The sequence below is a fragment of the Lepidochelys kempii genome, chromosome 1 (assembly GCF_965140265.1).
Source record: "Lepidochelys kempii isolate rLepKem1 chromosome 1, rLepKem1.hap2, whole genome shotgun sequence".
Taxonomy (NCBI): domain Eukaryota; kingdom Metazoa; phylum Chordata; order Testudines; family Cheloniidae; genus Lepidochelys; species Lepidochelys kempii.
In genome coordinates, this window is record NC_133256.1 from 157,732,138 (window position 1) to 157,756,470 (window position 24,333).

At 43.8% G+C, this 24,333-nt stretch overlaps 2 protein-coding genes across 6 annotated transcripts in view; both read left to right on the plus strand.

The window, feature by feature from the left end:
* Nucleotides 1-1,803: 1,803 nt before the first annotated feature.
* On the plus strand, nucleotides 1,804-23,094 carry LOC140917383 (histone H4 transcription factor-like). 4 transcript variants are annotated; one of them, XM_073360099.1, is made up of 10 exons: nucleotides 1,804-1,884; nucleotides 3,562-3,723; nucleotides 5,726-5,949; nucleotides 11,615-11,729; nucleotides 12,823-12,975; nucleotides 13,943-14,020; nucleotides 16,115-16,235; nucleotides 17,907-18,045; nucleotides 21,529-21,674; nucleotides 22,034-23,094. In XM_073360099.1, the coding sequence occupies exons 2-10, from the start codon at nucleotides 3,573-3,575 to the stop codon at nucleotides 22,431-22,433; spliced, it is 1,527 nt and encodes a 508-aa protein (XP_073216200.1). In that variant the 5' UTR covers nucleotides 1,804-1,884; nucleotides 3,562-3,572; the 3' UTR covers nucleotides 22,434-23,094. The 4 variants fall into 4 exon arrangements, with proteins under 4 accessions (XP_073216200.1, XP_073216189.1, XP_073216210.1 ...); XM_073360088.1 differs by lacking the exon at nucleotides 1,804-1,884 and adding an exon at nucleotides 2,593-2,748; XM_073360109.1 differs by lacking the exon at nucleotides 1,804-1,884 and having other exon boundaries at nucleotides 2,593-3,723; nucleotides 21,559-21,674.
* The window catches only part of RIPK4 (receptor interacting serine/threonine kinase 4), a 75,238-nt gene continuing 52,751 nt past the window's right edge, over nucleotides 1,847-24,333 (plus strand). Inside the window, exon 1 of one of the 2 annotated variants that reach the window (XM_073360063.1) lies at nucleotides 1,847-1,888. The gene's annotated coding sequence lies outside the window, so the exon portion shown is untranslated. The other variant, XM_073360073.1, reaches the window with a different exon arrangement.

Consider the following 24,333-nt stretch of genomic DNA (forward strand, 5'->3'; position numbering starts at 1 on the left):
TTGCATAATGACTTAGCCACTCCCAGTCTCTATTTAAGCCTAAATTAATAGTATCCAATTTGCAAATGAATTCCAATTCAGCAGTTTCTCGCTGGAGTCTGGATTTGAAGTTTTTTTGTTTTAAGATAGCGACCTTCATGTCTGTGATTGCGTGACCAGAGAGATTGAAGTGTTCTCCGATTGGTTTATGAATGTTATAATTCTTGACATCTGATTTGTGTCCATTTATTCTTTTACGTAGAGACTGTCCAGTTTGACCAATGTACATGGCAGAGGGGCATTGCTGGCACATGATGGCATATATCACATTGGTGGATGTGCAGGTATACGAGCCTCTGATAGTGTGGCTGATGTTATTAGGCCCTGTGATGGTGTCCCCTGAATAGATATGTGGGCACAATTGGCAACGGGCTTTGTTGCAAGGATAAGTTCCTGGGTTAGTGGTTCTGTTGTGTGGTATGTGGTTGCTGGTGAGTATTTGCTTCAGGTTGCGGGGCTGTCTGTAGGCAAGGACTGGCCTGTCTCCCAAGATTTGTGAGAGTGTTGGGTCATCCTTTAGGATAGGTTGTAGATCCTTAATAATGCGTTGGAGGGGTTTTAGTTGGGGGCTGAAGGTGACGGCTAGTGGCGTTCTGTTATTTTCTTTGTTAGGCCTGTCCTGTAGTAGGTGACTTCTGGGAACTCTTCTGGCTCTATCAATCTGTTTCTTTACTTCTGCAGGTGGGTATTGTAGTTGTAAGAAAGCTTGACAGAGATCTTGTAGGTGTTTGTCTCTGTCTGAGGGGTTGGAGCAAATGCGGTTGTATCGCAGAGCTTGGCTGCTGCAGTTTGCTGCAGTCTGCTGCAGTTTCCACAGCATGCATCTCATGAAGTGAGCTGTAGCTCACGAAAGCTCATGCTCAAATAAATTGGTTAGTCTCTGAGGTGCCACAAGTACTCCTTTTCTTTAAACATTAATGTTACTTAGCATAGCACTGGCTTTCAAGAGTGGGCAACACGGCTGACCTAGGCCTAAACCAACCAGCCCAGGACACTGCTGTTCCTTTTGGAAAACCTGAGTCTTTCCATCATCGGAACACTGCGTCCACCTTTTCTAGAGGAACGGGGGGCCACCCCTGGCAGGATCAAAGAGGAGGGATTACATTTAACGCAAGTTGCACCTCCGCCTTTTTTTCTGTCGCCTACAGCATCACAGCTGATAATTTACAAATCCCACATACAAATCTTACCCCATGCAAATCCCAGCCGTCTGTGAAGGCCACACAGGCGGCAGCTGCAGCCCTGTCTACACTAGGGAAACTGAGGGGCGGGCAACGGGCCAGGAAAGGCAACCACCCTGCCGGTGGGTGCGGTGTTGTGCCTCACACACAGCACCGCAGGAGAAGAGGGGCTTGGGGACGGGGTCAGGGCAGCGGGGACGTGAGGAGGGAGCTGGTCACTTGGCAGCTGGAGGGGGAGGGCGGGGGGAGCAGAGGCGACCCCGCCCCCAGCTTGCTCTTTTCACCAGGGGGCGGGGCTGCACCCCTCCATGTCCCCGCCTCCCTCTGGCGCGAGGGAGAGGGCGGGGCGGACTCCCTGCGGCTTCTAGCCCCGCCCCTAGCTGATCCCAGAGGGCCGGTGGCGGTTGATCGAGGAGGCGGCGCTCAGTCAAGGCGGGGGAAGGAGAGGGGGGCGGGGAGCACCAAAAAGTTCATCCGTTGGCGGCGGTTGCGCGAACCCCGCCCCCCCACCTGCTTGAGGCGGTGTCGCCGGGGACTCGGAGTCTCGGCCCCGCCCCCCGGGCTGCTGGGAGGGGGCGCCGCCTCCGCTCTGATTGGCTCAGCCGCGGGGCCGCCTGAGCGCGCGGCCGGGCATCCCTGCGGCAGCCCCACCTCGCGCCCCTAGGCACGTGAGTTATCCGGGCCAGCCGGCGGGAGCCTCGATCCCGCTGCTAGAGCGGCTGAGGCGTGTGGGCTCAGGCCGCTCTAAGGTGCTTTCCCGCCCCTGACGCGTGCGTGCGTGCGCGCGCGCGCGCGCCGGCTCGCCCAGCGCCCGTCTGGGTCCGCCCTTGCCCCGCGCGCCGGCTCTGAGCGCCCCAACCGTGTGCGTGGGGCTCGTGATGGGGGAGGCGCCTGTTAACGCCAGCACTTCCCCCCCCGTCCACAAGTCCCTACAGCGCGGGGGAGGGGGGCACAGCGTTGGCGGGGGGTTCTGCGCAGTGACGGGCGAAGGGAAATATTTGGACCGTTGTAATTCAAATGCATGGATTGGAGCCGCAGGGACGGGCGTAGCCGGGGTGGCTGCTCTGAGACAGCCCTCCGGAGCCAGCGGCCCCGGTCCCGCAGTCCTTTCCGGAGAGTAGAGCTTGCTCTGTCCAGCCTTGCTGCACGTGGCGCTTGCCCCGGGGGGACCTTCTCCTCCCCCCCCCCCCCCCGTGGCAGCGGGCTGGCCCCTGTTGGGTGCAGCTCGGGCTCCGTTAAAACGAAGAATCGCGGTTATTCAGAATGTGAATTTGATTGTGTTGTTAATTATTCCGAAATCGGGCAACTTATTAATGCAGCGTTTGAAAGTGAAAGACTGCCTGCGCAGAGCCCAGCCGGGGTGGGTGGGTGGGGGGGGGGGGCGGACTCAGGGCAGGTCTGGGACCATCCCCGCGTTCTGCGCCCGGGGTCCCGAGTCCGTGACACTGAGCCGTACAAGCCGGTGTTGCGGCGGCGCGGGCACGGTTGCCTTTTGTTAGAGGCTCCTTTCACGGGGTAACGTTTTCAGGTGTGTCAGCGGCTTGGGAAAAGGGTAGTTAGTTAACTTGTGTTCCTTTTGCTAGCAGTTTCTCTAGGCAAACTACAGACATATTGTCCGCAAATGCGTTGAGTACCCATTTCATTTCACTTCATGGTGTTGACAGAGGGAGAGAAACCGATTTAGGTCCCATTTCCTCACGCCTCTGCCTAAGGCCTAGTCTTCACATAGATTTGGTATTGGTATTGGGTTGCTTGGGGATGAGGGTCTTTTACCAGTATATAGTTATACCAGTACAAGCGCTTAGTATGAGCCCATTTATCCTGGTATACAGGTGCTTATATCAGTATAGCTTAGCCCCCTTTCTGTATGGCAGTGATTCTCAAATTTTTTTAGGGGTGACCCCTTTCATGTAGCAAGCCTCTGAGTGTGACCCCTCCCCCGAATCAATTTAAAATGCTTTTTAATATGCTTAACACCGTTATAAATGCTGGAGGTAAAGTGGGGTTTGGGGTGGAGTCTGACAGCTGGCGACCCCCCATGTAAGAACTTCACGATGCCTTGAGGGGTCCTGACCCTCAGTTTGAGAAGCCCTGCGGGAATAAGCTATACTAGTATAAACAGATTTATATCAGTATAACGGTGGCTGCACTTGTGTGTACCGCTTGAATTATACCAATATTGTTAAAGAGGTGCAACTTTTGTGTGTAGACAAGGCCTGTGTGTGGGCAAGATTAGGCCATAGAGTCTGAAAGATATTATCCACCCAGTTATAAAAAGATGGTTGTTTTCATAAGAGAAATTTCTGAAAATCTAGTAACAAAACTACTCTGTACTTTAAAGGATTTTAAGTAATGGCCCCTGGAAACAAATTCAAGTATTCTGAACTGATATTACTGTGTGAATGGGAAGAATGCCTTTTTGTAGGGAAATGCATGGAGGAATTTTGTGATCACATTGCAGAACACTTGAAAGATTATCGACAACATCCTCTGGAAAGAACAGGTAATATATCTGTCTCATTCACCATACAAATAATACTGCAGTTTTTAAGATTTTTGTACTTTGGCCCTGATCTTGCACTGGCTCTGTGCGGGTAGAATGAAGTCAATAGAACTCTATGTGTGTGCTGGTGACTACCTGCACAGTCACTTGCAGGACTGGGGCCTATTTTTGTTTTTTTATTTGCATCTGATTTTGCTGGTTTTCTCTTTTTCTAAAGATATAGTACTAAAATAGAAATAATGCTAATGCAGGTGAAGTCATGAATCAGAAGTTTAAACTCAGTTTCTTCTTGAATTAGGGCTAAAGTGTGGTGTGTGTTTTGTTTTGTTTTTAAATTGGTAGTCTCAAAAAAGAATTTTTAGCTTTCTGGAGCTTATGTGTTACTTAAGATTTGTAACTTTAAGGTGGAGGTTGGAGAAATCAACTTAGAGGTAACTTGCCCTTTGGTTGTAACTGTTTTCTGTGAATAAATAAACAGTATTTAGTTGCTCCTGTTATATATCTTGCATCTTTCTTCCAATTACAGTTACTTACAAGAAAAACTTAGAAGTTGTGTCCCACAGAAAATTATAAGCAGTCTATGTAGACTGTAATAGCAATAGTAGAGTAGATATTTTTAATATTGCTACTGTAGCTCTTATGAATCCTGACCTTTATTCTTAACACTGTTTTCACATGTTTAATTGCTGGTGTAGATACTAGACTGAGTTTAATTAAAGGTACAGTAAATAGAAAGTAAAATTGAACCAACAACAATATGCACTCAGTGCCTCCACTATGCAAACTAATGGTATTTTAGCTCATACATAAGTAAAAAAGCTAATTTTTACAAAATTCTGTATTGGTCCTCTGAAACCACTGAGCTTGTCCTGGTGCTTTGGTGCTCCAGAATGAGTAATTCTATGGTGTTACAGCTGTGTATAACCTACTGGAGTACTGGTCATTAGAGACTCAAGTAATTTCTGTGTTAATTTTTGTTTTGTTGCCTTATTACATGCCTTATTTTCCTGCAATTGAATCGATGTGTGCAGATCCTTGGATGGAGTCCCTTTCAAATTTAGAAACTCTGCCAACTCACTGGATTGAAACAAGTAGGCAGAACAGAGTGATGACCATGTGAAAACCTGCAAACTAAAAATACCTGATACAGAAACTGGCTGTTTGGCATTCTTAACAGTGTCCTTTTGAATTCAAGATTTGCACTGTCAAAAATCAAATATTGTGCAACACTCAAATATCCAAACCAAAATTATCTGAAACAGATATATCCTCTTCTTCCTGTGTCTTGGAATTTCCTTTGTGTTTCCATACTTATTCATTGTGCCCATTACCTTTGAATAATCCAGTTTGTACTATACAACTAACTACTCAAGTGGGTTCAGGAAAGATTATTGAATAATTAAAAGTTTGGTTGACTGTTATACAGGCTGGAGTGCAATTGATTGTAAAATTTGAAAACACAACCAAGATTTTTGGAGCAAGGACTGTCATTTGCTAAAAGTCCAGTGCCTAAGAATAAAGCCTCAAGTCTTTTACTATTATTTATATTGTGGTAATGTGTGATCAGTTATATGCAGCATTCTTGTAGCCATGTTGGTCCCAGGATATTACAGAGACAAGAATATTACTTTGCCCAACTTGTCTTTTTAATAGTAATCAATAGCACTGTAGAACTGTTCAATAGACTTTACTCAGACATTCTAAGCCCAGTGCTCTCTTTCTGGGGAAATTCCACTTGTTAACTTGTTGGGTATACTAGAATTGTCTGAGTTTTGAGAAAGTGAAAAATCTTGTTTATTGCTGAGGCTTAAAATCTTCAGATACTTAATTATCTGAACACAGCTGTTATCCATCACTCTACTAGTTTTACCTATGGCTCAGTAGATCATCACCTAAAATGTAAGTAATAGTTATCTTCTGGTATCTTCTTGAAGATTGTCACACACAGTTCCTAATTTAATACAACATTCCATGAAACAGTATTTCTTTTTTTTGTGTTTAGAGCAGTACCAGTGTTGGTGGAGAAATTGTGAATTTTTGGCTACAGGTCCCAGGGAGCTGGTAACCCATGTAAATTTTCATAGTTACCACACCAAGTTGAAATTCTTAGGCTCTCAATTAAGTGCATCGCACCAAGATTGGCCAGCATGTTCCCAGAACAGCCATACCCAGAATCAGATACCAAGGATTTCAGAGATGTATGTTTGCCATTGGGAGAATTGTGATGTAAGTGAAGTGAATGTTTCCTTTCTTGTCTCCTAACTCTACCTTAACTGTCCCCATCTCCAGGACCTGGAAAAGGGAATACCACTCAATAATAAATGGTAAAACCTCTATTTCCTCTTCATATCTTCCACCTTGGGGAGAGGGATAGCTCAGTGGTTTGAGCATTGGCCTGCTAAACCCAGGGTTGTGAGTTCAATCCTTGAGGGGGCCATTTAGGGTTCTGCGGCAAAAATCGGGCATTGGTCCACCTTTAAGCAGGGGGTTGGACTAGATGACCTCCTGAGGTCCCTTCCAACCCTGATATTCTATGATAAGTAGAAGTGGTAATTATTGTGATAGTGTTTGCCAAAGAATATACTGTATGTAAACACCATTTATTTTAGCATATGCAACCAATTTACTTTAAATCCAAGTATTTTTCCTTTTGTTAGAACTAAAATGACTTTTTTCCCACTGCACTGCTTTTTATGTGTTTTAGAAATATATCATACAAAATTAGAATATTTCTGGTTACTTTACAAGCTAATGAATATGCCATCAACCTAGCTAAGAGACCCACTGTATTTACTTTGTCCATTTTCTGGAACAAAAATTAGACAAGAATATCTATTTTCTCAGACATTGCAGCCTTTTAATGATTCTGGAACTGGATGGCTCAGAGGATTTGTTAATGAGTCTTTCATCTTTAAGTCACTAATTCAAATCTGACATAGCCTGGGAGTAACTGAAAAATGTCAGCTTCTGACAGCTCTTTGGTGGAATATGGAAAATTAATTAGTGGTCTCCATCCAATTCCTAGTGGACAATGTCTGTATCAAGAGTCGTTTGCGGTGTTGTTGTACCCCTGTTGGCTGTTGAGGAAGAGCTCTTGGTAAGCTTGAAAGCTTATCTCTTTCACCAGCAGAAGTTGGTCCAATAAAAGATATCACCTCACCACTTTGTCTTTCTGTATCAAGAGAACGATTACATTTACACCAATTAATATCCTCTTTGCCAGTGTTAGCATAGTTAGTAATGACTGAATGGGCTCTGAAACTAAACTACCTTTTGCCCCTTAGAAGTATTCATCCTAGCAGAGTAGGACCATATTTGTAGGGCAGTGTGGGGAAGCACTGGTGTGTCATCTTTGGCCCCCTAAACTCAGTTCTTGTCAATGGGCATTATCTTTGAATCCATTGGATTGGAGCCCTGCAAGTGACACTCCATCGGGAAGAGGACTCCTTAGGCATACCCTTTAGATTGAGAACACTGAGCAAGGTAGGCTTCAGACAACCTTCCTTCACTACTACCTCTTTTTTTAAAGGTTGTTGCCCCTCTCCAGGTTGGTTTTCATGAAATTTACAAACATCAATCTTTGACTCAATTTACTTATTTGTTTTTAAACTATTTAAGAATAGAGAATTAGATTAAAACAAAAGATTTGGCATGCAGAACACAAACGCTATGAAACTCAGTCTGAAAATCTCACCTAGATAGGTTCACTTCAAGTTTAATTCTACAAAATTAAAAATAAGCAGACACTTACATTTCTAAAAGAGCTCTCTCTCCCCTTCCTGCCCCCCACTCTTTTGGCCTCTCAGCTTTTCAAAGTCATATGGTTTGAGGAGTCTCAAGTACCTCCTCCCCTCAGCTTTCAGTTGTTTCTCTTTGTGACCATTTTTCTTTGCAAAGGTGTGCCAATTCTGGTTGAGGGTGCAAACAATTATCCTGATTCTTCACTGAAGTCCATGAGATGTCCCCCCATTGACCTCACTGGTGCTCTGCAGAGGCACAAAGGTCTGCCTGCATGGAGTTTATTGCTGAATTTAAGTCAGTGTCATGTTTGAACAAACGTACTTATCTTGAGGGAGTGAATAGTTTCCATTCTCTGTATAATGGCTATTGTCCCATGTTTTTATTAACATTCCCCCTATCTAGCACTGGAGGTATTTCCCAATTTCTTCTCTCAAGAAGTAGTATTTCACAAGCCCTTTTATCTTAGTCTGCCTAGAGGGTGACTGGATCCTGGTGTGTGTGTCCTCTCTATTTAAAAAAAACCCTTAATGTTTATGGGAGTTGTTCTAATGGAGTGGTAACTTCATTTTCCGTTTAGCATATTTTCAGTTTTTATGGGTAATTGGTGTTTTTTGTATGTTTTTTTTTCACTTATTAAGATGAAATATACCCTTTAATTTTATTTCTTTCTATACATGTTCCTTCAAGCTTAAACTGCTCTTATGGATTTTATTAATTAAAACAGTGTTTCCCAACCTGGTAGGCAGGCTAGACTAGTCCAGAAAGGTGAGGTAAGATGCAAAACAAAAGAGAAGAGAGTGGGTGCAGGGAAAGCTGCTAACCTCTTCCACTCCCATTGCAAATGTGATCCCAGAGCTACGGATAAAGTCCTCCTTGAAAATCACCCATTTTGCCTCCCAGCTTCTGTGGTGGCTTCTAATGTATCAAACTGCGGATCAACTTAATGGTACAAACTATCTGGCTCAGGCAGCAGCTCTTAAATTTCTCTCTGTCTCCTCCACTGCAGCAACACTTAAATCTAAAGTTACTGAGGTGATGTGCAACACGCCACCTATGCCCACTCTGAGGAGCCTGCACTAGTAGGTTTCTGGTGAATGGGAGAATGTAGGGGGGAAGCAAAAAAATAAGGAAAAAGAAAGAAACTAGGGAAAAAAGAGAGATAGGAAAAACAATTTTAAAAAATGAGAATAGGTAAAGAAATAAGGAGAGTCAGTGACAACTGTACCAGGGCATAGTGCGATGGGATGGTGAGGGCTCCTATTTGCTAACCCATCAGAAGAGGGGGCTTCCAATAAAAGAAAAGTTGGGAGCCACTGGACTAAAATAGACTGACTTTATCTTTAAGCTACTACAATTAAGGCCAAATTCAGGATCTGGTATATGTGGAAGCAACTCTGGTATGTTCAAAATTAGGGCTGTCAAGCAACTAAAAAAATTAACTGTGATTAATCGTGTAATTAATTGCACCGTTAAAGAATAATAGAATACTATTTTGATGTTTTCTACATTTTCAAATATTTTTTTCAATTACCACACAACACAAAGTGTACAGTGCTCACTTTATATTTTATTATTTTTAATTACAAATATTTGCAAAGTACAAAACAAAAGAAATAGTATTTTTCAATTCACTTAATACAAATAATGTAGTTCAATCTCTTTATCATGAAAGTTGAAGTTACAAATGTAGAATTATGTACAAAAATAACTGCACTCAAAAAACAAAACAATGTAAAACTTTAGAGTCTACAAGTCTACTCAGTCCTATTTCTTGTTCAGCCAATCGCTCAGAAAAACAAGTTTGTTTACATTTGCAGGAGATAATGCTGCCTGCTTCTTGTTTACAATGTCACCTGAAGTGACAACAGGTGTTTGCATGGCACTGTTGTAGCTGGTGTCACAAGATATTTACATGCCAGATGTGCTAAAGATTCATATGTCCCTTCGTGCTTCAACCACCATTCCAGAGGACATGTGTCCATGCCGATGGCGGGTTCTGCTCAATAACAATCCAAAGTAGAGTGGACCGACGCATATTCATTTTCATCATCTCAGTCAGATTCCACCAGCTGAAGGTTGATTTTCTTTTTTTGGTGGTTCAGTTCTGTAGTTTTTGCATCAGAGTGTTGCTCTTTTAAGACTTCTGAAAGCATGCTCCACATCTCATCCCTCTCAGATTTTGGAAGGCACTTCAGATTATTAAACCTTGGGTCGCGTATTGTAGCTATCTTTAGAAATCTCACATTGGTACTGTGACGTTCCCCTGGTGTTATCCAGATCAGTGATCTGCTACGTCACTCCAGTCCTTGACTCTGGGAGCCAGCCTTACCGTGCTCTGCTGTGAGAACCCCCACTCCTGGGCTGTTCACGCACAGCCTCTGGCCTGTAAGCTACTCCTTGGATTGTGCAACCGAATGACACTAGCCAATATCTCCGGTCCCAGACACAACCCTAGAAACCTCCATCTTGCAGTGTCCAGTTATGCCCGCTGGACGCTGCAAGCTTATATGAGTTTGTCAATTTAACAAAGAAATTGATATGTACCAAGCTTGTTATCCCAAGGGGAGTCTCTGACACACTTCAAACCAAACGCACTGCTTCAGGTAGAATAAACAAACATATTTATTAACTATAAAGATAGATTTTAAGTGATTATAAGTCAAAGCATAACAAGTTGTATTTGGTCAAATGAAATAAAAACAAAATGCATTCTAAGCTGATCTTAACACTTTTAGTGCCCTTACAAACTTAGATGTTTCTCACCACAGGCTGGCTGGTTGCCCTTCAGCCAGACTCTCCCCTTTGAACAGCGCTTCAGTCGCTTGGTGGTGATATCTGTAGATAGAGGTGGAGGAGAGAGGAAGAGTATGGCAAATGTCTCTTCCTTTTATCATGTCCTTTCTTCCCTCTTGACTTTGCCCCCCCACCCGCCCCTTCAGATTCAGGTGAGCATTACCTCAGCGCAGTCCCAAACTGACCAAAGGAGGTGGGTGACTCAGTCGAGAGTCCGACAGATCCTTTGTTGTTGCCTAGACCAGTGTCCTTTGTTCCTGTGAGTCTGGGCTGGATTTGTCCCATACGTGCCCTGATGAGGTGTGAACTGCTCCTCTGTTCTTGGAGAGTTTTTGCCTGGGCTTGCTTTAAGCCATGTGGACACATTTTCAGCCTCATAACTATATACGTGAAATTACAACCTATAACGTTACTATAACAAAGATTACTACTATAACATTACTGTAACAACAGTGCACAGTGCATCATGAGCCTTCTGAAGACGCCCAACATGACAAACTTTGCATTAGATACCACACTATCACATTATAAGGATGAACTTGGGGGTGCTGGGTGTTCCTGCAAGGTACAGAACATCACAGGTACCTTCTTTGCATTTTATCAAATCTGAAGTGAAAGTGTTTTTAAAACGAACAACAAGTGCTGGGTCATGACTATAACATGAAATATATGGCAGAATGTGGGTAAAACAGAGCAGGGGACATACAATTCTCCCCCAAGTAGTTCGGTCATAAATTTAATTAACGCTTTTTTTTTTTTGCCATGTCATCTGCATGGAAGTATGTCCTCTGTAATGGTGGCTGAACAAGAAGTAGCACTGTGTGGACTTGTAGGTTCTAAAGTTTTACATTTTGTGTTTTGAGTGCAGTTCTGTAACAAAAAAATTCTACATTTATGAGTTGCATTTTCACGATAGAGGTTGCACTGCAGTGCTTGTATGAGTGAATTGAAAAATACTATTTCTTTGTTTATCATTTTACAGTGCAAATATTTGTAATAAAAATAATATAAAGTGAGCACTGTACACTTTGTATTCTGTGTTGTAACTGAAATCAATATATTTTGAAAATGTAAAAAAAGTCCAAAAATATTTAATAAATATCAATTGGTATTCTATTGTTTAAAAGTGCAATTAATCACAATTAATTTTTTTAATTGTGATTAATTTTTTGAGTTAATTGCATGAGTTAACTGAGATTAATCGACAACCCTGTTCAAAATTTCTTCCATAGATGAGGCACCATTTACTCTCTGTAAATTCTCTAGAAATCACTTCTATTAGTGTGTCTTTTGTTTTTTGTCATTTGATTTCCTGCCAATACTGTCCATCATTTCCATGGTTCCATTTTGTCCTCAGGTTACCTACAACAACCCAGAATGGTTTTATCGGCATGTTGCCATGCATGCATACTCTACTGAGAGAGAAAACATTTCAAGTAACAAGAAAGCTGTTTGTTGTTGTCACTGGAAAGGTAGCTCACATTCTATCTTTAATTTACAAAATATGGAATATTGCCCTAGTAGTTTCACTGCCACTATTAAATTTACTGAGTGTTTCATGAAGCACAGGAATATGTTAGATATCTTCATACAGCCCTTTTCCAGCAATCTTAAATAATTAAAGTACTTTACCTACATGTATGCTCCCTGATTAATTTAAATGGATTACACTAGCAATACCAAATCACTTTATTAAAAGCCTAGTATGCCAGAGTCCAGTCCTTCAAGGTTCTGAGCACCCTCAATTCCCATTTGACCTCAATGGGCGCTGAAAACTTTCAGCACCCACAGGCTTGGGGTCCTACATCGAAGGCATGTTTTTGAGTTTAGAGTAACAATTTTGCAGCCCTAAACCTTTTTCACACTTTGTAAGAATGCAAAAACAGTAATTTAATGGGCATTCTGCACATAACTTCAATGGGAATTTTGCCTAAGCCAGTGATCCCCGAACTGTGGGGCATGTCCCCCTAGGAGGGGCATGGAGGAACGTTCAAGGGGATGCGTGGTGGGGCCCAGGCCAGCCTCCACAGGAGGTGTGGAGGGAGCGCCAGCCTAGCTCCACTGCCCACAGCCTAGCTCCACTGCCAGCCATAGCTCCATTCTGCCCCCACTCCAGCTCTGCCCTCATTCCCCCTCCACCCCACCTCCAGGTCAGCTCTGCCTCTAGCTCCTCCCCCATCCTCAGTTCTGTCCCTAGCTCCGCCGTCAGCTCAAGCTCCTCTGCTAAGGAAACCTTGGCTGAGGAGTAATGTGGGGGTTGGGGAGTGTAGACAGGAAAAGTTTGGGCAACACTGGCCTAAGCCAAGGCCCACTGAAGTCACTGGGAATCCTTCCATTGATTTTTAGTAGGCTTTTGAACAGGACCTGTGTAGCATTTGCAGAACTGAACTCTTTGTAGTGTTTGCAGTAGTAATGTTCTGACTTCTCCTAAAAACATTTTAGTTGTGCTCCTCTAAAAACGTACTGGTGGACTATATATAATACAGTCTTTCCTGTTTGTACTCAAGAGAAAATAAAGTGCTCATGTGCAGCTGTTCTGTAATCTTATGTAGTGTGTGTTTTTAGATTGTTCAGGAACTTTTAAAGGAAAGCACAAGCTATGGGATCACTTAAGAACCCACACTCAAGAAAGAGTGGTGGCCTGTCCCTCTTGTGGAGCGATGTTCTCCAATAATACCAAGTTTTTTGATCATGCCAAGCGACAGGTTTCAGAGGATCGTAAGTGGATTTGCTCTATTTCCGTGTTTACGTTTATTTAGGGATTTACTTTTGGGCTGCTTTATAACAGTACATATATAACACCTATTATTATTTTTCAGAAGTGTCAATTAAATGCAAAATTGACTTTAGGAAGGAAATTATCTTCCTGAAGCATGGAAGTACTTTTGGCTTTGCAATGATTGCTTGACATAAATGATGAATTGGGGTAATGGGGGAGAGAGAGAGAGCACTCACAGATGCATATTTAAATATAGTGGGCTCTCCACCTGATAGTTGTGGCATTACATTGTAAGAATAGAGATTGCCTCTGACTCCATGCCCATAGCTTCTCAGGGCAACTGCATTCCACTGGAACAATGAAACTGATGACCAATAGAAGAGGCTGTTGAATGCCAGAGTCAGAACTCTTAAAGGAGCTGGACTTAAATTACGGAATTCATTTGTGAAAGTGATCTGAATAATCATGGCACTAAGCACTCTCAGAACTAAATGCAACACGCTCTTGAGCTTAGATTTTACTCAGTATGTTCTTCGCTGCGTCACATTCTCCTACCCCCCCTTTCAACAAACCATAAACTAATCACGATATTTTTTCTACAGGCCAGGAAGGAAGAGAGATTTTTGTTTTTTTAATTACTTGGAAAGTGCTCAGGTACTATGGATGCTATGGTGATGGGGTCTATATAAGTACTCAAAACAAAGTTCAAAAACTTGGCAGGTTTCAAACTGTTAATATTTTTTAACAGATTAATTTTATTCCTAACAAGACAACAATGTATTGCTAATTAAAATTCTGCAATTACCCTAAACCAGATTTTTTCTGAAAACCATCAGGAATACAAAATACTGAAATTGTCCCACTGCTGCCAGTTTAGTTATCAAATTGACAACCCTAATCTATGTGTTTTAAAAATAGATCAATAAATTTCTATTGCATCACTGATCAGTTCCCATTAAATTTCAGAACAAGTATTTGTTTGTCAGAATTGTGACAAACACTTTGCCAATGAGAGATTACTACGAGACCATATGAGAGTACATGGTGAGTCAGAGCTTTTTAAAATAAATTTTCCACTAAACTGTAGCACAACCATAGATAGATGATAGTATTATTAAGATATCTTTTCATATGTCAGCTGAGAGAAGCAGTATACAGACTCAAGGCAATTATGATACAATTGTAGAGAAACAGAAGTCTTACTATCCGATTAAGTGAGCTGTAGCTCATGAAAGCTTATGCTCAAATAAATTGGTTAGTCTCTAAGGTGCCACAAGTACTCCCTTTTCTTTTTGCAAATACAGACTAACATGGCTGTTACTCTGAAACCTATCAGATAGATAATTCATATGAGATGGGTTTTCTCCTCTTTGCATGCTTTGATAAATACAGGGGGGTAGCTCCCTTTGATGAACACCTAGCCAGCCAGTTAGCTGTAAAATCCCTCTTGGTGGTAGTTCTCTACTTGCTTTACCTGTAAAGGGTTAAAAAGTCCCCCAGGTAAAGAAAAAAAAAGTGGACACCTGACCAAAAAAGCCAATGGGAAGGCTAGAACTTTTTTAAATTGGGGAAAAAAACTTTCCCTTTGTCTGTTCTCTCTGGGCTGCAGGGACATGGAGCAGCAATGCTATAAGCAGGAATGCTGTGTAAGGTTTGAACCAGGTATGAAAAACTATCTTCCATACCTAGAAGGAATCATTTGGATAGGGAACGTTTAGATAAACGTGATCAGGTTTATTTCAGCTTGTGGATCTCCTCTGTGCTAATCCCCGATGCTTTTGTTTGCTTGTAACCTTTAAGCTGAACCCCCCAAGAAAGCTATTTTGGGTGCTTAATTTTTTGAATTGCTCTTTTAAAATCTAGTAAAAGCCTAAGTTCCAAATGTATTATTTTCTTTTTGTTTTTAATAAAATTGATCTTTTTTAAAAACGGAATTTGGATTGTTGTGTCCTAAGAGGTTTGTACCTATGCTGTTTGATTAGCTGGTGGCAACAGCTAATTTCCTTTGTTTTCTTTTCAGCTCTTCCCTGGAGGGGGTGTGTGAAGGGGTTTGAGGGTACCCCACAGGGAGAAATTCCCAAGTGCTCCTTCCTGGGTTAAAGGGGTTTTTTTTTTGCATTTGGGTGGTGGCAGCATTTACCAAGCAAAGATAAGAGAAAAGCTGTAACCTTGGGAGTTTAGTACAAGCCTGGAGTGGCAAGTATTAATTTTTAGAATCCTTACTGGCCCACACCTTCCGTACTCGAAGTGGCAGAGTGGGGATTCAGCCTTAACACGTGCCCATTTGTTTAGGGCTTTCTCCTCTTCATGTCCTCACTTGACTACAAAGTTTGAGTATTACAGTTCTCTCTTAGGGTTTGTCTTCATGGGGAGGTTATTCTGGAGTAAGATAGGGTATAAATTTAAAGTGCTAAACCTATTCTGGAATAAGAGTGACTTTCTGTAATTTAGTTTAATTAACTTTCCAAGTGGATTAAGCTCAATAAGAAAAGGGCACTCTTATTCCGGGATAAGTGTGTCCACATATGGAGCTATCTAGCAGTAGCTAATGAGGAATACCTTATTCATCAGTTGTTATTCTGGTCAATTTCCCCATCCAGACAAGCGGTTAGCATGAGCACATTATACCAACCGTACATATTTTATATTGGCTGCCCATAAAGCGTCAGATTATAAAATAACACATTTCTTTAAACTCCCACCAAAATGTAGATCCTGCCTACATTCAAAATTTCCTGTTGCATGCACTCTCAGAACATCCACCTTTTACGAATTCCCACCATTGTGCCATAAGCAAGTAGGCAATTATGCCTTTGTTTTACTAGGCCCTAGAGAGTGAAACAAACTCCCCCTTCCCCTCTGAAATTTGTTTCTCTCTCCATCTACCTTTTGAAAATATCTCAAAACACCTTTTCACATACACGTTTATTGGAATGCCCACTGTTTGGGCCATATTTATTACCCCTCCGTTCTCTTTCTTTTCCCCTCTTTTTTCTTACGCATTGTATACCCAAATTAGCTTTAGTTGTTAATTTTAGTGTGAATGGATTTTTCTAAATGTTTTTATCATATTGCACTGCAGACTGAGTGTCTTGGCAAAGGAGTGACATAGAAATAAAAGTATTGTTATTTCTCCAGTTACCCATGTTACATGTCCATTTTGTGACATGGTATGTACAAGTGTCTCCTCTCTGAAAGCACACATCAGATTCCGACACTGTGATGAACGCCCTTTCCACTGTGATCTCTGTGAAAGTAGGTAAGAAGATTTGGAACTCTTAGCTAATCAACAGAAGTGTGGAAATAATTCAATGTTCAATGAATGTAGGAGGTAACAAAGATAAGAAACTTTCAACCCTTAAAATAGCCACCATTTGCTCAAATAAATAAATAAATAAATAGGTAGTCTGATGTATTAGTCTGCTGGAACACACAAAGGCATTTCTTGAACTTATGGTGGAAGTAGGATTCATACTTGGTTTCTTAGTGCCGAAAGATGTCTTCCAGGTAAGAGTTTGCATACTGTAAGAAAAGGTCATCAGTGATCAATTTAGACCATATTTAGAACCATTTATCTCCTCAATTGGGCAGCTGCAAGCGTTACTGGATATTTCTGTGAGAGTCAGATGCTCCTCTTCTGAATTGTCCTCCTGCTGCTGGATCATCTTACCCATTTCCTCTCTACCTCTATTTTTCTGCTCCCCACCTGATTCTCTAACTTCCTGGTGGCTCTCACAACCTTCTTTACTTTTTACAGTTCAATCAAAGGGAACACTGATGGTGGCATCACTGATGGAGCAAAGGGAGCAGGGCGTAATGATATAGGATACTTACATAAGTAGGCAGGGGTTGAATTAAATAGGGCCTTGAAAGGGAGAATAAGAAGTTTAAACCTGATGCAGGGATGGATTCCAGGAGAGATCAGATAAACGGATAACACTTTCATGTGCACGTTTTAGATAGACTGGAGGGAGTAATATGAATATTGGAGAGACTAGAGCGGAGGAAGTTTCTCTTATTATGACAACAGTTGATCAGCGCATGGACAAGAGTTTTAGAGGACAGAGAGGCATGGATGGATCATTGAAAAGTTATTGTTGAAAAAGTGGCAATATTTGGACATAGCCTGGATGCCTAGGAAGAAAGTAGAATCAGAGATTACCCCCAAACCATAATAATGAGACTGTTGGAAGTATATTCCCCTTTCACAGATTGTGAAATGGACGTAGAGAGGATAAGTGATTTGTACAAGGTCCCCTTCACTTATCATTGTCAGAGCCAGGAACAGAACCTAAGAATCTGTGACTCCCTCTCCTGTGCTTCAACCGCTAGATCACGGTTTCTCAACTTGTGGGTTGGAACCCAACACTGGGTACCTAGAATGTTTCCAAGGGTCACATGGCAGCTCCTGTTGTATGAGGCTGGCTGGGATCGCCTCCCTGCCCCAGGCACTGCAACCTTTGGGGTCCCAGCACCACTCAGGTTTGGCCTAGTTGTTATGACAGGAGTCTGGGTAGGCCAAATTTGAGTGAGTGGCACTGCAACCCCCTGAGCCAGATCACAACTCCACTCAGACTACTTTGGTCCAGTCAGGGGGGCAGGGCCAAACCTGAGTAGCACTGCAATCCCTGAGGTTGCAAAGCCTGGAACTGAGAGCCGAGCCCCACAGCACAGGAGCTGCCACTGTGGGGTGAGTGCCGGGCAGGACCCAACCTCCTCTCCCCCAGGTGAGTAGGGGCAGGATCCAAACAAAACCGTCCCAGGGCATCCACCCCAGACTATTTACTGGGTTGCAACGGGCCATAAACATTTTTAAAGGGGTCCTGAGCCCAAAAAAGTTGAGATCCACTGTACTAGACCACACCCTCTCTGCTATTTTTGCTGTTATTTGAACAGTAAAAGTAATTTGTTTCACCTGTATGCTCCTCAGTTTTAAGAATGCTTATGATCTTCATAAACATGTTGAAACACACAATGATTCAAATGCCTACAGCTGCGATGTAGAAGGATGTGTTTTTACTTCACGGACTTCACAGATCTTGAGACAGCATTACAAGAGAGCACATATGGTGGGTATTTAAAAAAGTAGACTGAAGTATCTTTTAATAGACAGTAGGGGCTGATTTTCAAAATGCATGTGTTCGTCCAAATACCCGACCTGTGCTTGCATCTAGGCTATTTGGGTGCATAAATTAACTGTACACAGTTGCATGTTCCCAATCTTGAAAACTGGGCCAATATCATGTTTTTCTTTCCTGTAAATCAACAAGCCAATCCTAGCCTGAGAAAATATTTGAAGGAATATACTTCTGTGTCAATTTACTGCACTCTGTCCCTAGAACTAGTACAGCACACTAAAGCAGAACTAGAACTGGTACATATTTATTACGTGGTTTTGAACTTGTCTGAGTTATAATCAGGGTCTGGCAAATGGGGCCCACGCCCATGGTGCTATAGCCAGGGAGTCACCACAAGGGGCTCGGGCTTCCCCTGGCTGACAGTGGTTGGACTTTTCTCTTCTCCTGCCCCTCCCCTGCGCTGCGCAGGAAGGCTTCTCGCTGCCCCTGTCCCCTTGGCCCCTCCCACACTCAGCCAGCTGGCTGAGGACTCCGGCTCTGCCCCAGCCCCAGGGAGCCCAGAGCAGTACAGCCCACCACTTGCTGCCCGGAGTGGAGCCGAGTCTCTCCCTGCCTGTGGCCCTGCACCACTTGGTCTCTGGTGAGGGCTGGCTGGGCAAGGGCCAAGAGGAGCGAAACTTCCACATGAGTGAGGGGAGGGCGGTGGGGAGGATCTGGGCTGAGCTGGAGGGGAGGGGAGACTTAAAGTGACTGTACTCACTGGTTTCAGAGTGGTAGCCATGTTAGACTATCGGCAAAAAACAGGAGTACTTGTGGCACCTTAGAGACTAACAAATTTATTTGAGCATAAGCTTTCGTGGGCTAAAGCCCACTTCATCGGATGCTCACTCTCTCAAACTTCCCTAACGTGCACACACACAGAGACTGGCTCTCACATACACTCTGTCTCTCTCACACATACAGTCTCACACTCCCCAACACACACTCTGTCTCTCACACTATCCCCCAACACACAGTCACAGGGCCATCCTTAGGCATATGCAGAATACGTAGCTGCGCAGGGTACCACATAATTTAGGGCACCAAATTTTGTGGTGGCCTAGGTAGCCGTATGCGGCGCTGGCTCCAGTGGCCAGCCCCATCTCCCGGCCAGCCCCCCTGCTCCTCCCCTGCCCTGCCCCCATTTGACCCCTTCCCCCAAGCCTCCACCCCACCCCTTCGCCTAAGCCCCCACATCGAGTGATGCGGCCTGCAGGATTAGTGGGGGTACTGGAGCCGGCAGAAGGGGTCGGGTCCACTCCCGCACACACCAGCGGCAGCGTCGGCGGGAAGCAGAGTGACCCGGTCCCAGCCTGCTCCACTCTGCCAGCTCCCAGCTGCGTTGCTCTGTTTCCTGCTGCCGCTGCTGGTGAGTGCAAGGTGGGCCTGACCCCTTCCTCCGAGCCCCCTCACCCAAGCAACAGAGCTGGGAGCTGGGAGAGCGGAGTGGGCTGGGGCTGGCCTGCTCTGCTTCCTGCTGCCACCACGGGGGCGGGCGCAAGTCCTGCTGCCGGCGCCAGGCCCCCCACAAATCCCCCACGCTGCCCTGCTGCTGCCCCCCACAGCTCCTGCCCTCACGGCCCTGCAGCCCTTGAGCGTAACGGGCCCCCCCGCCATGTGGAGGGGGCTGGCCCCCCAGCAGGGTGGCTGCTTCCCCCGCAAGGGGGGTGCAGGTGCTCGGGCTGCGTAGGTCACCACCATAGGTAGGCACGACCCTGCACAGTCTCACACACACTCACTCTCTCTCTCTCTCACACAGACTAGCTCTCACACCCACATATACTCTGCCTCTCACAGTCCCCCAACACAGATTGTCTCACACACACAGAGTCTCACACTCCCCAACACACACTTGAACACGATCCCCCAATACACAGTCACACACACACACTGGCGCACTCTCTGTCTCTGTCACACACTGGCTCTCTCTCTCACACACACACACACTTGTATTATTATTGTTGTTATTACTGCGTGGTACTTCTGTCAAAATGTTCGTGGTGAGCCAGGTGTGGCGAGGGGCTGCAGGAGGGCCGTGGGCTGTGGCAAGATGCAGCCCCTATGTGACAGCACGAAGCCTGGCTTGAGCCGCAGGCCAAGCGCCAGGCACCACAGGCCACTGCAGCAGAAAAGAAGTAAGTGTGGCAATACACCATATACCATGACACCTGCGCTTCTGCTGACAGTGGCCTAGAAATTTGCTAGTTGTAGCAGTTACTCATTGTGACGTTATCGGATTAAAACATGATTTATTTGAGCATAAGCTTTCGTGGGTAAAAACCCCACTTCTTCAGATGCATGGAGTGAAAATTATATATGCCATCATGTGCCAGCAATGCCCCTCTGTCATGTACATTGGTCAAACTAGATAGTCTCTACGTAAAAGAATAAATGGACACAAATAAGACGTCAAGAATTATAACATTCAAAAACCAGTTGGAGAACACTTCGATCTCTTTGGTCACTCAATTACAGACCTAAAATTTGCAATTCTTCAACAAAAAAACTTCAAAAACAGACTCCAAGGAGAGACTGCTGAATTGGAATTAATTTGCAAACTGGACACAATTAACTTAGGCTTGAATAGAGACTGGGAGTGGATGGGTCATTACACAAAGTAAAACTATGTTTATTCCCCCCCTCCACCCCCACTGTTCCTCAGACGTTCTTGTCAACTGCTGGAAATGGCCCACCTTGATTCTCACTACAGAAGGTCCCTCCCCCCCTTCCTGCTGGTAATAGCTCACCTTAAGTGATCACTCTCTTGTTACAGTGTGTATGGTAACGCCCATTGTTTCATGTTCTCTATGTATATAAATCTCCCCACTGTATTTTCCACTGAATGCATCCGATGAAGTGAGCTGTAGCCCACGAAAGCTTATGCTCAAATAAATTTGTTAGTCTCTAAGGTGCCACAAGTCCTCCTTTTCTTTTAGTCAAAGTAAGTGGCTCATCAAGGGACACTTAACTCACAATGGACCATGGGAGACGCCCATCTACATTGAATGGACTTTCCTGTGGACATTCCATATGAAGTATAGGTAATGGCTGGGGGGGGCGAGGGAGCCCATAGGAGCCAGGGGTGATGTGTGGAGAGTAGGTGCCAAAATACAAATACAAAATCCCCCAGGGCACCATTTTCACTAAGGCTGACCCTGGTTTATAATGGCTGATGTCTTGCAATCCAGTGCTGTCCAGCTGATGTTTGTTTAAGCTGCAGTTGCTTAAGGGGAAGCCATAGATCCTGCTACCAGTAAAGACTGAGGTATCTGCAGTATAGTTTTAGATCAGAGAACTGCAATATTCAGTGGAGGTTATCTATCAAAAATGTGTACTTAGAAAATAATGTAAAATGTATTACAGGAGTATAACATATAGTTAATATTAAATTTTTCTTACTTTAATTTTACTCTTTGTATTTATCATCAACCTCAGTTACTGATTTCCACACCATCTTTTCCTCAGAATAATGGCAATCTAAAATATAAATGTCACATCTGTCAGAAATGTTTTTCCTGGTGTTATACATTGACTCTGCATCTTCGCAAGGCGCACAAACTCAGCTGTCATTCTCGCTTCAGGTATGTTATCAGTTCTTACCCAAAGCAAAAAATGAAATCTTTTTTTCTTGGCGGGGGGGGGGTTATTACCATCTAATTCTCAGTTTTAGAGAATGAGGAGATCTTCTAATAAAACATATTATGAATAGCTATCTCTTCCATGTATGTTCACATTCACAAAGTAGTTAATGCCATTGTGTTTGTTTCTTTGCATAAATTTCATTTCCTTTAACTACCATTTTATAAGTTGCAATTAATGACCTGGGTTTTAAATGCTAGCCGTTTTGGTTTAGTATGCATTTTTGTAGCTTTTTATTTGTATGCATGTATATAAAGCTACATTAATTTTTATTTTCATTACTTCAATTTTATTCTATTAGATACAAAGAAGATGATGATGGGTACTTGAGGCTGAATGTAGCAGTTTATAATGCTGTCATGGGTTTAGATCAGGGTCTGGAAAACAAGATGGCACCAAAGAAGTCTTCAGTAGTTCAAAACAGTACTGGAAAAGAGAGCTATGCCTCTTGTGAAAGAAGCCATTCATTAGTGGAACTACATTCCACAAGATGTCAGAGATGGTCACAAACTACTTCAGAAAAGGTTATGGTAGAATCAGAGACCTCCATTAAGGAGCCAGTGTATTTTGAACTTCAAACTACACCACAGTCATTTGAAAGCTCTGCTGCTCCCTCTGAACTTGATGAAACAATGACATTGAATACAAAGGAAAAAATAATAGAAATTGCAATGGGCTTGGGAATTCAGATTGCTGTTTAAGAAAAATGCATTTTCTTGGATTTTACCTTGGTCCCTATTTAGTACTCCTGGAAGAGTTCATTATTTTAACTAAATATGACATTTACAAAGAGTCTGCATTGTTTTCACTTGTCACATTTTGTATGTAACATTGTGTATGTATTTGTTAAATATGCTAAATAAACTAAATTTATTTTATCTGAATATATGATAGTATACCAGAAAGGTTTTGCTGTATGTTCAATATGCAATACTAACTCATCAAACAAGAAGGTATTGGATTTCATTAATCTGTGTGCTCTTGTAGCCTGTATATACAAAGGAAATAAAGCTATCCCTCAGAGGCAAAATTGTGAGCCAGTACCTAGACCAGAGGTGGGCAAACTACGGCCCATGGGCCACATCCAGCCTGTGGGACCCTCCTGCCCAGCCCCTGAGCTCCTAACCCAGGAGGCTAGCCCCCGGCCCCTCCCCTGCTGTTCCCCCGCAGCCTCAGCTCACTGTGCCGCTGGCGCAATGCTCCGGGCAGCGGGGCAGCAAGCTCCTGGGGCAGCGCAGCTGCAGAGCCCGGCCTGATGGTGCTCTGTGCTGCGCAGTGGCGTGGCTGGCTCCAGCTGGGCAGCGCGGCTGTAGAACCGGCAGCCACCGGTGCTCCAGGCAGCGCGGTAAGGAGGCAGGGAAGTTCGGGGTGGTGGTCAGGGGGTGGGGGTGTGGAGAGGGGTCGAGGTGGTCAGAGGGCAGAGAATGGGGGGGTTGAATGGGGGCAGGAGTCCCGGGGGGGGCAGTCAGGAAGGAGAGTGGGGGTTGGATGGGGTTCCGGGGATGGTCAGGGAGAAGGGGTGCTTGGATGGGGCAGGGGTCCTGGGGGAGCAGTCAGGAATGAGAAGAGGGGGTTGGATGGGGTGGTGGGGGGCAGTCGGGTGGGGGTTCCAGGGTCGGTCAGGGGACAGGGACTGGGGTGTGTGTGGATGGGGCAGGGGTCCCGGGAGGGGGGCCATCAGGGAACAGGGGGTTGGATGGGGCAGGAGTCTGGGAGGGTGGCATCAGGGGGCAAGAAGCGGGGCGGGGGGGGAATAGGGGGCGGGGGCCAGGCCATGCCTGGCTGTTTGGGGAAGCACAGCCTCCCCTAACCGGCCCTCCATACAATTTCTGAAACCCAATGCGGCCGTCAGGAAAGTTTCCCTGCCCCTGACCTAGACAAAGGGTTTGATTTGGTAGATTGTGCATTGCTATTTTTTGATTAGATGAACATTTATTTTTCATAATGCATCTGGTCTACAATATTTCTAACAAGTGTCTTTGCCTTTAGTTAGTGATGTTAAGTATATATTAAATATATGCAAGAGTAATTTTAAAAGTATCTTTCAAGTAGTTTACTTTGGCTTTAAGCTATGATGTGTTTTGTAAATGAATATAATTTTAAAACCTTTTTCATTGTTTAAAGGTGATTACAATTCAAGAATTGTTTGCATTCATAGAATAGTGAAAAAGATGTTCAGAGAACCGATCTTGGTTTCAGCTAGCCCTAATTATAATTGAGAGATTACAAAGTATTTCAGAACAATCGTTTGGGCACTAGAAGTGCTGACTGTAGTTTTCAGAAATAATTCTCTGCAGCCATGGTTATTAGAACCTGTTAAATAAAAAATATTGGTCGTGGCTCCAGTATTATTTAGTTTTTTAATTCACTTATAAAAGTGCCAATAATGAGACAGCTACTGCCATGCAATAAAAAACAATACAAACCCTTTTTTAAACCTAAAAAAGAATAAGCTCTCCAACTAAAATGTACAGGGATATACAGTTTCAGAAAAACTGGGACAGGGTCATACCCATTACAACCTAGAACAAACCTAGTATCCATCAAATCACCCAACCTGCAGAGCGATCAGTTCCTGACCAATAAGAAGAGTGGAGAAAC